At 43.5% G+C, this 13603-nt stretch overlaps 1 protein-coding gene across 1 annotated transcript in view; it reads left to right on the top strand.

Moving 5' to 3' along the window:
- Positions 1–2050: 2050 nt before the first annotated feature.
- LOC103265970 (mitogen-activated protein kinase kinase kinase 15-like) overlaps positions 2051–13603 on the top strand; it is a 27839-nt gene continuing 16286 nt past the window's right edge. The window contains exons 1-3 of the mRNA XM_008063619.2: positions 2051–2084; positions 4038–4168; positions 4406–4511. Of these exons, the coding sequence (XP_008061810.1) occupies positions 2066–2084; positions 4038–4168; positions 4406–4511 (256 nt within the window). The 5' untranslated portion in view covers positions 2051–2065. The remainder of the gene's footprint in view (positions 2085–4037; positions 4169–4405; positions 4512–13603) is intronic.

Genomic DNA, 13603 nt, shown 5'->3' with positions numbered 1-13603 from the left:
TTTGATTTATGTAGAGATGAGGTCTCGCCAAGTTGCCCAGGCGGGTCTCGAACCCGCGGGCTCAGGCAATTCACTCACCTCAGCCTCCCAAGGCGCGGGATTACAGGCTGAGCCACCAAGCCCGGCAGAAATGTTAATTTCTTTTTGAAATTTGACCCCACTGAATTCTAAACACGAGCATTGCAGTATTGCCTGCCTGGTGTTTCTGTAGAGCAGCTTTATGCACAGTAAGGGTCACAGCATAGTAAAGGATCATCCTGTGGCCCCCAGGTATGTCAGAACAAAACTTCCATGTTGTCCTCAGTGCTGAGTGCTGACAGATATGTGCAAACTTATCCCTCTATCTGGGGGATCACTGATTTATTAGGGATGGGTTCCAAGTGATTTCTACCAACTGTGAGACCCTTCATTCATTTGTTCATTTGTTGATTTTCAATGGGATAGGATGTTATGATATGTGAATTATAAGACAGGGCCTCAAATGAACTAGTTCCATTTCTTCATTTTATCAAAGCTGAGAAAGATTCAATGACTTTCCTCAAGGACATATAGAAACAAGACTAGAATCCGAGTCTGTTGAGTTCCTTGGCCAGTATCCTGTCTCTTATTCTCATGCTGAGTAAGGTATCGCAGTTGTATATATTTGAAGAAATTGCGAGCATGTACCACCTTTTTAAATTTGTAGCAACAGCTGTTTCAGGTGTTCATTGCTGATTAGTAGTTCCTGGGATTTCAGAGCTAGAAGGGACATTTAGAGAGTGTTTTGTCAAATTTATAGACTGAACTTATGATGACTGGGCACCTTCTCCATGCCAGATTCTGGGCTGGCACTGGGAACTGAAAGATGGCTAGGATATTGTCCTTGTCCTAGGATGCTGCCAGTCTGATAGGATGCTTTGCCTGTGCATTAAAGTGACAAGTGCCATAATATAGGTGTATGCAGAGTGTTTTTAAAATACAGAAGAGGAAGGAATTACTTTCCCTGGGTGAATTGTGGCAAGTTTGAAAAAATAGATCATCTCTGAGCTGGACTTCGAGAGATGAGTAGGAGTTCAGTTGGCAGAAAAACAGGCCTATGGTGAGAGAAGAACAGAGGTGTTAAAACACAAAGTATATTCAGAAAACAGCAGATTGTCTGAGGACACGAATATAGGATGTAGGGCAGTGGAGGGCTCTTGAGATGAGGCTAAAATTTTAAAAGAGGTAGCTTCACTTGGTCTTGAAGATCCTTGTGTGCTGTGTTAAACAGTATGGTCTTTATGTGGAATTTATGTGGGGAAGTAATGCGGTGCAATGTGTTTAAATTTTTTTTTTTTTTAAATTTTAGAGATGAGATTTTGCTATGTTGCCCAGGCTGGTCTCAAACTTTTGGGCTCAAGCAATCCTCCCACCTTGGCCACCCAAAGTGCTGGGATTACAGGTGTGAGCCACCGCACCTGACCAAATGTATGTTTTAAGAAGAAGTAATATAGTGGTCAGGTGGAGAACTGACTAAAAAGACCAGAGGCTGGGACTCAGTGGCCCACTAGGTGGCTGCTGTTACAGTCTGGGGTGAGTCTGTAGAATAAGACTAGAGAGCAGCTGAGTACAGAAACTTCTGGAACACCACCCTTCATGGGAGGCAGAGAAAGAGGGGCTTTTGAGAGAGGCAAAGAGTGGTTTGTGAGTTCGGGTCCTAACAATAGCAGTAGTAACAGTAGCAGTCATTAATGGGATGCTACCACACACCAGCCATTCCACTGGTCACCTGAGAATACTGACATGCTTTGGCTCCCAGCAACCCTGCATAGCTGCTGTTTTACAGATGGGAAGCCGGGTAGTCCCATAGAAGCCAAGGGCGGGAAACTTTCCAGAAAGAAAGGATGGTCAGTAGTGGGGCAGGTACTGGAGAAGTGTAACACAGGTCTAGAGCCCCTGGGATTTGGCAGGTGATGCTGGCTTTGCTTTTCCTGATAGGTACTCTCAGCCTCTGCATGAGGAAATAGCCCTGCATAAGTACCTCAAGCACCGCAATATTGTTCAGTACCTGGGTTCCGTTTCAGAGGATGGCTACATCAAGATATTTATGGAGCAGGTGCCTGGAGGTGAGTGATCGCTGTCTTCTGGTCTCACATTCTGGAAATCAGTGCTGAAAATATGACATGGGAAAATATGACATGGGTATTATTAGTTGTCCTGCCATTTAAACAATGACAGTCCCCTATGCCAAGCTTGTAGGGTGCCTGTAGTCCCAGCTACTCAGGAGGCTGAAGTAGAAGACCTCTTGAGCTCTGGAGTTTGAGGCTGCAGGGACCTGTGATCACACCTGTGAATAGTCACTGCCCTCCAGCCTGGGCAACAGAGCAAGACAACTATCTCTAAAAAACAACAAAAGACAGATCTTTTAGATGTCAGAAGGCATTTGTTTCTCAGAAGAGTTGGATACAGACTTTTCCAAATGTCATATAAACAGTCTATTTCTGGTTGGTTGGTTTGCTTAATCAGTTTATTCAACCAACAAACATTCATTGAATATCTACTGAGTGTCACCCACTGAGCACATAGCTACTTGAAGCATAGTCTTTGGCCTTGAGGCCTTCACAGTCTAGGAGTTTAAAGATGGCTTGGAGAAGAGGGGGCATAGGTTTGAAAAGTGACATTGCAAAATAACATATTGATGATGAAATTAAACACCAGTGCTTTCTCCACTAAATCCCCAAATGCTGGCCATAGAATACAGAAGGAAGACTTCTTCAGATTTGAGCCCAACCATCTAGTTTGGATCAGCCTCTACATCTATAAGCTGTGTGATCTCAGGCAAATTATTGTACTTTTCTGTACCCTCAGTTTTCTGGTTGGATAAATGGATTGTAAAATTGGAGTAATAATAATTACTATAATAATTGGAGTAATACTTATATGAATAATAACAACCCTATCTTAGGTTGGTGGGTGGATTAAATGAGATAATACACATACAGCTCTTAGAACAGTGCCTGTCAGAGAGCAAGAGCTCAATGCTTGTTGAGATGATAAAATTAATAGATGTTTAATTCAATAATGATTATTATTGTCTGAATACAAATGTAAAAACTTCAGTTAGAAATCTCCATTCCTTCAACTGGCAGTTATTAAGAGTCTACTATTATATTGACTCTGATTTTATATATATATAAAAAGAGAGAGTCAGGCAATGGGCTAGATTTTGAGAACTTATGTTAAAGATAAATCAAGTACAGTTTCTTGTTCTCTCAAGTAGCTCCTAATCTGGCAGAAAGTTTGCCTATTGCTGTTCACATTAGTTGGTATTCCAGAAATTAGGTTTAAGGGTAACAACAGAATTAGAGACAGATGTATTCATCCCCTTTTACAGATGGGGAAACTGAGGTACAGCAAGGTCCCATAGCACTGTGTAAGTGGGAAGCTGAGAGTGGTTGATGCCCAAGGGCCCATTCTGCCAGCAGGCAGGACTACCCACAGCACACTTAATGACCTCTGCGACAAGTGGTCAGAGTGTCCTGAAGGGAGCATTTCTTTTGGCACAAGTTCAATGTTTAATAGTGTGATTGGAGGAAAGGGCTGTTAGTTAATCAAGGCAGTCCTGCCCCTGTGACCTGCTGTTGGTGCCTTCTCACAATGAAGACAGAGAAGCCAACTTCCTCCAGTCCTAGTTCTTGTCACCCTGAAGAGTCCTCCCTCTGGACCTGTCCACCTCTGACTATAGGACAAGATATAAAATGTGGCTTCGACCCATGCAGAATGGCTGAGACAGTTGTGATGCAAACAGGTTTCATGAGACCTGTGCAGCAGAACAAAGCTAAAGCCACAGTTGGCTCCACCGAATTTCAAGGATCACAAGGGGTTCCTGTTCACCCTCCACCTCTGGTCAGGCTCATGTACTGAGTCACTTCCAGTTCATTCCCTGGCTGTGGCTGGAGGTGATGACGATGGTATAAGGACTTACATTAGATTGGAGACCTCATCTCACTTTATTTCTCTGAGCTCTTGCAATTGAATCTTTGTCATCCTGGTGACATTTTTGCTGTGTCTGTTTCTAGGAAGCCTTTCTGCTCTTTTGAGATCCAAATGGGGACCAATGAAAGAGCCTACCATTAAGTTTTACACCAAACAGATCCTGGAAGGCCTTAAATATCTTCATGAAAACCAGATTGTGCACAGAGACATAAAGGTACTTGCTTTCCTAAGTCAACAAGGTTTCGTTTTGCTCATATCAGATTGTGAAAGCTTTTGGTAGTGTCTGTCGAGTGACTGGCTCACAGCGGCATATGACTTAGCATGTTGATCCCCCAAATGCAAAGTCTTGTCTTCCTAGAGAATTGTGACAGTTTTCTCAAAGTCCAAATCTGTTTCATGTTAGTTGGTTTAAATCTTTCTGTAAGCACTCTATGTCATTCTTTTTCTAAAGGGTGATAATGTTCTGGTGAACACCTACAGCGGAGTGGTAAAGATCTCTGATTTTGGAACCTCCAAACGTCTTGCGGGAGTGAATCCCTGTACAGAGACTTTCGCAGGTAGGCAGGCCAGATCTTGGCATGGGGTGTCTGTCTTAGCATTAAGCTTTCTGTACAAGCTGCACTCACTCAAGGGTTACTTACTGAGCACCTTCTCAGAGCAGAGTGGGCAATTGATACTTGGAATGGACAGTGTATTGTCCCAAATTTCAAACGGGTTTAACTTTGTCATAGTGACACGCTTAGCTAGCTACTTATGGCAACAAGATTGCCCTACTTTCCTCTTCCTTGTCTTTCAAAAGTTGGGTAGGTGTAGTGTACTGCTAAGATGTTCTGAGGGTTTCTCAATCATTCAGCAAAATGGCAGCATCTCTTTAAAGTTAATAGCACATTATTCAAAGTCGTGGGTAATTCTGAATAACAGTATTCCTCAGACAACTATTTATTAAGACATTTTATTGGTCTATCACAAAAATAGCCTGTTACCTTAGTGAATTTTGATACCTTGTGTTTTGATATGATTATGTTTCCGAGGGAAGCTAATTCTGCCGGGGAAATATGGTATTCTAAGTGATTTTGAGGAATTGGATTTTCTTTTCATGAGTCAGTGATGGAATAACTTAAGTGTGGCAAAGGACTGGATTCAAAAAATGGTGTAAAATTACCAGTTAGCTTTACATTTACAAGACTATTCAGGAGAATGATGCCCAAAACTACCTATGACTTCTGGAAACTCCTGCTTAAAAAACAACTATGGCAAGAAATTTGATCCTTGGGAAGAAGTACTGATTTTGAATAAGTAAAGGTTTGTGGTCCCCCAAGGAGTAACATAAAGATCATAGATGTCTTGCTTGATAGAATCATGAAACAGCTCTTATAATATTATGGCTCTGAATAAAATATAATTTAATAATATAAAAGACAGATGACTGTTTTCTATCCTGGTAGTCACCAAAGCTGTAGAGTAGACAGCTTGGGCCTTATTTTTAGTGAATAATGTCTCATCCTTGAAAGACTTTTTGTCAACAAGAGAGTTGTTGTGTGTCGGTCATTGGACACCCACAGTGGAGACACAGTCCCCGTCTGAAGAGAATTTTAATACATTATAAATAACTTCGCACTAGTAATATATGTGCCTCAAAGTGGGAAAATATTACACCAAGGACTCCATCAGAATCTCTGAGAATGTACTGAATTTTCATTCATTGTTTCTGGTATATATATACATATATCAATATGTATATATGAATGTGTATGTATGACTGGTACTTTATTTTCTTTTAGCGTTTACTAATGGAAAATGACTTATAGCCTCCTCTTTGGAGGTTTCCAATTAGCTTGGTAACACGTAGCAAGAGGGGTTCTGATATGACAAGGAGTTATTTCAAGACATAAACTCCCAACAATTTATCTCATAATTAACATCCCTGAGGAGAAAAAACATCCACAAAGAAAACACATGTATAATTCATGATTGCATATCACATTTCCCAAGCAATTGGCTTGAGGAGGCGCAAATTTTGCATCGCAAAACAGTGCAGGGGTGTTTGGGGGATAATAAAGGAGGGTGTCCATTTTGGTTAGGAAATTCCCCTGCATATCATTGCTCTTTGCAAAACAGAGCAGTTCTGTAAAGAACTCTCAGCTGGTTGGTGCAGAACTCTGGGTCTGGTGGATGTAATGGGTTTCCCCCCATAGATAACTGAAGGCTTCTGAGCCTGACAGGAAAGCAGGAAGTTTCAGGCAACTTCCTGGCCTGCCAGCCTCCCATTCGTTTGACTCTGAAGGGTTTGCACCAAAGGTGTAAACCGGCTAGAATAGGAGGAAGGACCAGGAAAGCCAGGATCAATCCCTCTTTTTTATTGTTGTTGTTTGTTTGTTTTTGAGTCGAGGTCTCACTCTGTTGTCCAGGCTAGAGTGCAGTGGCACAATCATGGCTCACTGCAACTGCAACCTCCTGGATTCAGGTGATCCTTCCACCTCAGCCTCCTGAGTAGCTGGGACTACAGGTGTGTATCACCATGCCCGGCTAATTTTTTTTTTTTTTTTTTTTTGTAGAGACAAGCTCTCACTATGTTGACTAAGCTGGTCTCGAATTCCTGGGCTCAAGCGATCTTCCTGCCTCAGCCTTCCAAATTGCCAGGATTACAGGCTTGAGCTACTGGGCCCAGGCCTTTTTTTTTTTTTAGCAGCCTTATTGACATATAACTTGGATATCATAAAAGCACCCATCAGAAGTGCACAATTCAATGGTGTTTAGTAAATTGACCGAGTTATGAAGTCATCACCACAATCCAGTTTTTGAACATTTCTATCACACCTAGAGGATCCTTGTGCCACTTTGTACTCAATCCTTATTCCCACCCCAACCCCAGGCAGCCACTCACCTACTTCCCATTTGTGTGGGTTTGCGTGTTCTGGATATTTCTGTGTGTAGAATGATTCCAGCATGCAGGTTTTTGCATCTAGCTACTTTCACTTTGTGTAATGCCTTCGAGGTTCATCTGTACTACTTCATTCCTCCCATGGCTGAGTAGTATTCCATAGTATGGGTAGGCCACATTTTGTTTATTCCTTTAGTAGTTAATGGTCACTTGGATTCTTTCTGCTTTGGGGCTATCGTGAATGATGTCACTGTGTACATTCACATGCAAGCCTTTGTGTGAACATATGTTTTCATCTCTCTTTGGTAGATACCTTGTAGAACTGGAGACAAGATCTCTGGTCTATGACCGTTACCATCCTTGGCTCAGCCGCTTGCTAGCTGTATCACCTTGGGCATGTGGCACAGATCGTGTAACCTCTATGTGTCTCAGTTCCTTCATAAGTAAAATGGGAATGCTCAGTACCTACCTAGCTCATAGGGTTTTTCTGAGGATTAAATGAGTTAATATTGATGAAGTGCTTTGATTGGTACCTGGCACATAGCAAGTGCAACCACAGTGTTTATTAATTAAATAAATAAAATAGGGCTGCAGTGGTGTGCCCGTAGTCCCAGCTACTCGGCATGCTGAAGCAGGAGGATTGCTTGAACCTAGGAGTTCAAGGCTGCAGTGAGTCATAATTGAGCTACTGCACTCCAGCCTAGGTGAGATAGTGAAAACCTGTCTGTTTCTCTCTCCCCCCTCACCCCTAACATGTGTGAGAGTGTGTGTGTGTGTGTGTGTGTGTGTCTGTGTGTGTTTACATACAAGTCTTTGTGTGGACATATGCTTTCTGCAGAGTTAGCTTGTTTGTAGTATAAGAAAGTAAGTGAAATGCAAAGAAAAAATAACAAATAATACTAACTTGTACTTAGAAGTCATGAGTTATTGGAGCTAGAAGGAGTCTCTGAGAGCACTAACTTTATGCTTGTAACTAATGTGTTGAACCTGTTGGATTAAAAAGGTATAATCATCAAATCCACTGGATTTTTTCTATCCCACTACCCCTTTCCATCCTGCCCAGGGCAGGAGTTCTTTCCCATGACTTTTCCAGCCACCCTTACATAACAAAGAGAAAGCCATAATGGCACTTCAAGGAGCAAACACAGTCTGAGTCCAGTAATTCCAAGGGTTCAGACTAATATACTAATCAATGTTCTGGTCCTCATTCAAAGGGCAGATTCCCCTCCCTGTTCCCTGGCAGCAACCTGTGGTCAGGATCAGGGTGTTGGCTTTTTCTCCCTACTCTCCAGCTGCAGGATGGAGAGGACGGGCGTGGAAAGTTGTCACTTGACTAGCACTGTCATGAGCTGGCTTTGTGTGCTGTTGGCCTGGCTGATGTTCACTGTTAATTTTGTTTGCTGACTCCCTCTGAATATAACTCCCATGTTATGGGCAGGGGCCTGTCCTTTACCCGACAGCTCCCTCCCCTCCCAATCACTTACCTCTCACATTATATCCACCCCTCTATCTCTTTCTACTGAGGGATTTAGGCCTTGGAAGACTGCCCTTGAATAGAATTTCTTTTCTTTTTTTCTCTCTTTTCTTTATTTTTTTCTATCAGGCAACCCTCAGAACCAGAACAGGCTCAGAGAGACTCTAGGATTTCTTTTAAAAAGCCCCTAAACCAGCTGACCATGGTGTCCCGTGCCTGTAATCTCAGCGTTTTGGAAGACTGAGGTGGGGGGATTGCTTGAGGCCAGGAGTTCAAGACCAGCCTGGGCAACATAGTGAGACCTTGTCTCTACAAAAAATTTAAAAATTAGCTGAGTGTGGTGGTGTGTGCCTATAATCCCAGCTACTTGGAAGGCTGAGGCAGGAGGATCGCTTGAGCCCAGGAGGTTGAGGCTACAGTGAGCTATGATCGTGCCACTGTACTCCTGACTAGGTGAGTAAGCAAGACAATACCTCTAAAAAAAAAAAAAATTAAAAAAATCCTAATTCAGTATGTCTAAAATGGGTCCCACATTTGGTATCTGAAGTTCATGTGCCTTCTACTGACTGTTGAAGATGGTGTGGCAATATCCCTAGACTTTATGGTCTCCCTGTTTGCTGCTGTAAGTTGCTTTTGCTCCCTTGTGATCCAACCTACTGTGCAACTTACTTATAGGGGACACGTATATATCAAGCTCTGAGTCATTCCAGTGAAGACCTCTTTAAAGGCTTTGGGTTAGGAAGAGTCAGTTCCCTTCCCCCCAGGCCTATCCCTTGGGCGGGGCAACTGTGGTGGCCTCTGGGGCCATGGGAAGTTGCACCTTACTTCCCTTTTCTGTATTGCTTAAGATTAAATGTTAAAATTTGGGCTCTCCCAATATCTTCAAGGGCCTATGAAAGATGTGATGCTCCTGAGGAGACATTGAGTTGCTTGAGTCACCATGGACCCATGCCTTTCTGGGGACAGTCCTGCCCCAATTCCTCTAACTCAGGAGAAGACAGACAGCCCAGCTCTCTCTAAAGAAACTGCTTCAACACCCCCCCCCCAATACCCAGTCTCTACTCTCTCAACTCTTTCAACCCCTTGATCTGGATGGGAGCCCCTGGGCCTCAGTCAAAAAGTGTTGCCTTATGCCATATGTCTTATTTGCTGGTGATCTGAATATTCTTATTGGACAATTGCCCAGGAGACCCCAGCGGATTTTATGTTCCCAAAGGGGCTGGGTCAGTGCCTGTGGGTCTCCTGGTCACTTTGTTCTGAACTCTGTACCACTGCATGGTATAGGTACCTAAGAGCCATGGCTGACTGTGACCAGGGACCAGTGTGATGGGGCATACCTCTTAGAGAAAATGTAGGGAGGAAACGAGGTCCCTAAGAGAGCCAGATTGAAGGCTGCCCAATTTTGTAGGATTGCTGCATTATTCAGGTGCCTCACAGTGCTATGTTCTCTTGGTTTTATTGACAGAATCTGACCTTCAGTATAGCTGATGTACACCCCCAACATGTATATCATCAGACATGTTCCCCATATTATTTGACATAGTTGTGTGCTTCCCTCTCCCTCTGTTGGCAGTTGGCTGTGAGTGAATGGTCATCCTGTGAATATGACATGAAGAAAATGGAGCATGCAGTTTTCCATTATTGCAACACACTCTCCAGTTATATGTAAAGAAGCTACAATAGGGTTTTGGAAATCCTTCCTTCAGTTGCTCCTATTCAGTTAGCTTTTTCTTCAGAAGTGCTTCTCCTTGATGTATTGTGTAGATCAGCAAAGTCATAGTGTATAGTTCTGAACTTGGAGATAGAAGACCTGGGTTCTAGCTTAAGCAAGTCTTTTAGCTTCTCTGAACTTCAGTGTCCTTGCGTGGAAAATGGAAACACCAGCAGATAGTGCCTCCTTTGCCCAGCCTTATAGAGTTGTGAGTCAGATGGACAACACTATGTGGATATACTTTGTAAGTCATCAAGTGCTGACCAGAAGTCAGGGTGTTGTGGCAGACAGCCTCCAAGATGACCCCGATGATACCTATCTCCTAATAATCACACCATTATGTAATCCCCTCCCATTGAATGTGGGCTAGACTTAGTGACTTGCTTCTAATGAATAGAAAACGTTGAAGTGATGGTGTGTGATCTGGAGGTTAGATCATGAAAGGCAGTGTGGCATCCCTCTTTCTTGGATCACTGTCTGAGGGAAGCCATGTCTTGAGAAGCTCTGTGGAGAATCTCACATGAGGAGAAACTGAAGCCTCCTATTAACCCCAGCCTGAGCAGCTGAACTTGGAAACTGATCCTCCAGCCCCAGTCTAGCCTTCAGATGACTGTAGCCCCAGCTGACATCTTGACTGTAACTTCATGGGAAACCCTGAGCCAGATCCATTCATCTAGCTAATCCTGGATTCAGACAGACCTTTAAAAGCTATGTGAAATCATGACTATTTGTTGTTTTAAGCTGCTGGATTTAGGGGATCATTTATGACAATATGGATGTCATTGCTAAGTCCTTGCCTTTAGAAAGAGTGGTGTTCACCATGGCTCCATATTTTAAAAAATCCAAATTTAACATTAAGCAGACTAAATAAATAGACTCCAATTATGAAACAATTGTACTAAAGTGGACAGTTATTTGACCAAGGCTAATTAGCCATTGCTATGTGGTCTAGTACTATTTTCCACTAATGTGTAAATCTGTAACTTTATTCTCTTGCTCTCTTAAGAATTAAATTTAGTGATGATATTAGTCAGGATACAGACAGGAAAACAAATCACCCTAGTTATTTTTGCAGAGATAATTTAATGGAAAGAACCGTTTACTGGGTACTGAAAACTGGACAGGCAGAAAGGAGGCCCTGAGGCATCAGGAAGCATCCTACACCCCTAGTCCTTGGGGGGCAAATGGGAGGGTGGGATTAGAACCTTTGAGGAGGGGGCCTCACTGGGCTGGAGCAAATACCTCTGAGGGGCAGGATGAGGCTGGTTCTGGGAGTATGGCGATGATAAAAAGCTGGAGAGTGGAGTTAACTGAGGGTCCCAAGTGAAGCCGACTCTTGGGAACAGCAAGTGCACAGGGAGGAGCGAGTCCCTACTCCCTCCTCTGTCCTGCCAGGATCTCCCTCTAGTGTCACCTAGTTGTAGAACTTAATGGGGAGCTGCAGGCAAAGCAGAACTGTGGTTTGCGGAGTCTAAGACTCAGCATCACAGAGCAGAGCTGAGAGATGATAACTTAATAAACAGCACACTGTCAAATTGTTTCTTAATTAAGGAATTATGGGTTAGTTAGCACACTCCCTGCCTAGACCGCTCCCTCAGTTATTCACAGCAGCAAGAGCCGGTAGGGGATATTATATCACCAGAAGTTCCCTTTCTGAGATTTCCTGCATAGAATGTGATGCGCCTCCATATTGCCCAACTCTACAGTCAACTGAACACTTCCCCACCAGGCTCCAGAGCCTGAAGGCATCATGTGTGTCCTGCTGATCTATTGTGCTCACTGATACATCCTGATTTATTATAATTTATTTACTTGACTCCCCTCCCCTCCCCTCCCCTTCCCTTCCCCTCTCTCTCTTTTTCTCTCTCTCTCTTTCTTTCTTTCAAGTTGGTATCTCAGTCTGTTGCACAGGCTGGAGTGCAAGTGGCATGCTCATAGATACCACAGCCTTGACCTGCTGGGCTCAGGCGATCCTTCTGCCTCAGCCTTCTAAGTAGCTGGAACTACAGGTGTGTGCCACCATGCCCGGCTAATATTTTTGATTGATTATAGAGTTGAGGTCTCACCATGTTGCCCAGGCTGGTCTCGAACCCCTGGGCTCAGGCAGTCCTCTTGCCTCTGCCTCCCAAATTTCTAGAATTACAGGTGTAAGCCACTGAACCCAGCCCCAATTTATATTTAACTTAGCTAGACTTAAATAAAATTAAAAATTGAAATAATTTAAAATTTATTTTTTTTTCTTTGAGTTGGAGTCTCACTCTACCACCTAGGTTGGAGTGTAGCAGCATGATCACAGCTCACTGCGGCCTCAACCTCCTGGGCTTGGGTGATCCTTCTGCTTCAGCTTCCTGAATATCTGGGACTATAGGCATGCATCACCATGCCCAGCTTTTTTTTTCTTTAAAAATTTTTTTTGTAGAGACGAGGTCTTGCTGTGTTGCCTAGGCTGGTCTTAAACTCCTGGGCTCAAGCAATCCTTTTGCCTTGGCCTCCCAAAGTTCTAGGATTACAGGCATGAGCCACCCCACTTGGCCTTAAAAATTCATCTCTTCAGTCTCACTAGCCACGTGTCAAGGGCCCAATGGTCATAGTGCCTAGTGGCTACCATATTGGACTGCACAGAATAGAACATTGCCATCATTGCAGAACATTCTGTTGGTCACAACTATCCTAGAGTCTTTAAAATACTCATAGGAAGGAAGAGTGCTAATAAATTATTGGATTTTTCAGATGAGGTTGTAAGTAGTCTCTTCAAACTTTGTTTTTAACCAGTGCACCCTTTGTTTTCATTTGGTTAATATTCAGGAAACCTTCCTTGTTTGTATGACCTTGAGACAGTCCCTTTAATTTCCTTGGGCATCAGTGTTCTATTCATGCTTGGCGAGGTCATCTCTGAGTTTACTGTCTTCTCCTAAACCTCTTTGCCCGTGTACAGCATCTGCTGCCACTTCCACATGTCCCCTTTCCTCAGGCTGAGTTTCAAGGAAAACCAAAGATTTTCCTCCAGAGCCCTTTCCTGTGGCAACCTCTGGTGGCTTGTGACCTACAGGAGAATGTATAAAGCCAGAACCTTCAGAACACGCAGCTTACCATCGGGGCTGTGCCCTTGCCACTGCCACTTTCGTTCTCCCCACACTCCCCTGCATCAAACAATGCTTGTTACCCGACATACCCTGAACCTCACATCCATGCACCTTTGCCCAAGTTCCTCCTCTTTGTGGGTGGCCTCCCATTACCTTGTCCTTGACCTCTCTGACCTTCACAGCAGGAGCCTACTTCCCTGACTGCTCCAGCTGCCACCTAGCAAGGTCATGCTTTACCCAGGCTGCTCCATCCCAATGCCTGGTATGTTTACTAATTGTCCACCTCGTTTTCTTTCTTTGTTTTATTTTTAATACTATAGAGACCAGAGGGTCTTGCTGTGTTGCCAGGCAGATCTGAACTCCTGGGCTCAAAGGATCTTCCTGTCTCAGCCTCCCAAGTGGCTGGGACTACAGGCCACTTTGTTTTTAAGCAATATAGTGCCCACAATCCTTTTTTTTTTTTTTTTTGAGTCAGAGTCTCACTCTGTCGCCCAGACTGG

This window comes from Carlito syrichta, unplaced genomic scaffold, assembly GCF_000164805.1.
Source record: "Carlito syrichta isolate Samal-C Ts95f unplaced genomic scaffold, Tarsius_syrichta-2.0.1 Scaffold99347, whole genome shotgun sequence".
Classification (NCBI taxonomy): Eukaryota; Metazoa; Chordata; class Mammalia; order Primates; family Tarsiidae; genus Carlito; species Carlito syrichta.
Note: the sequence above shows the minus strand (reverse complement) of the source record. Positions and strands in the feature narration are given on the sequence as shown.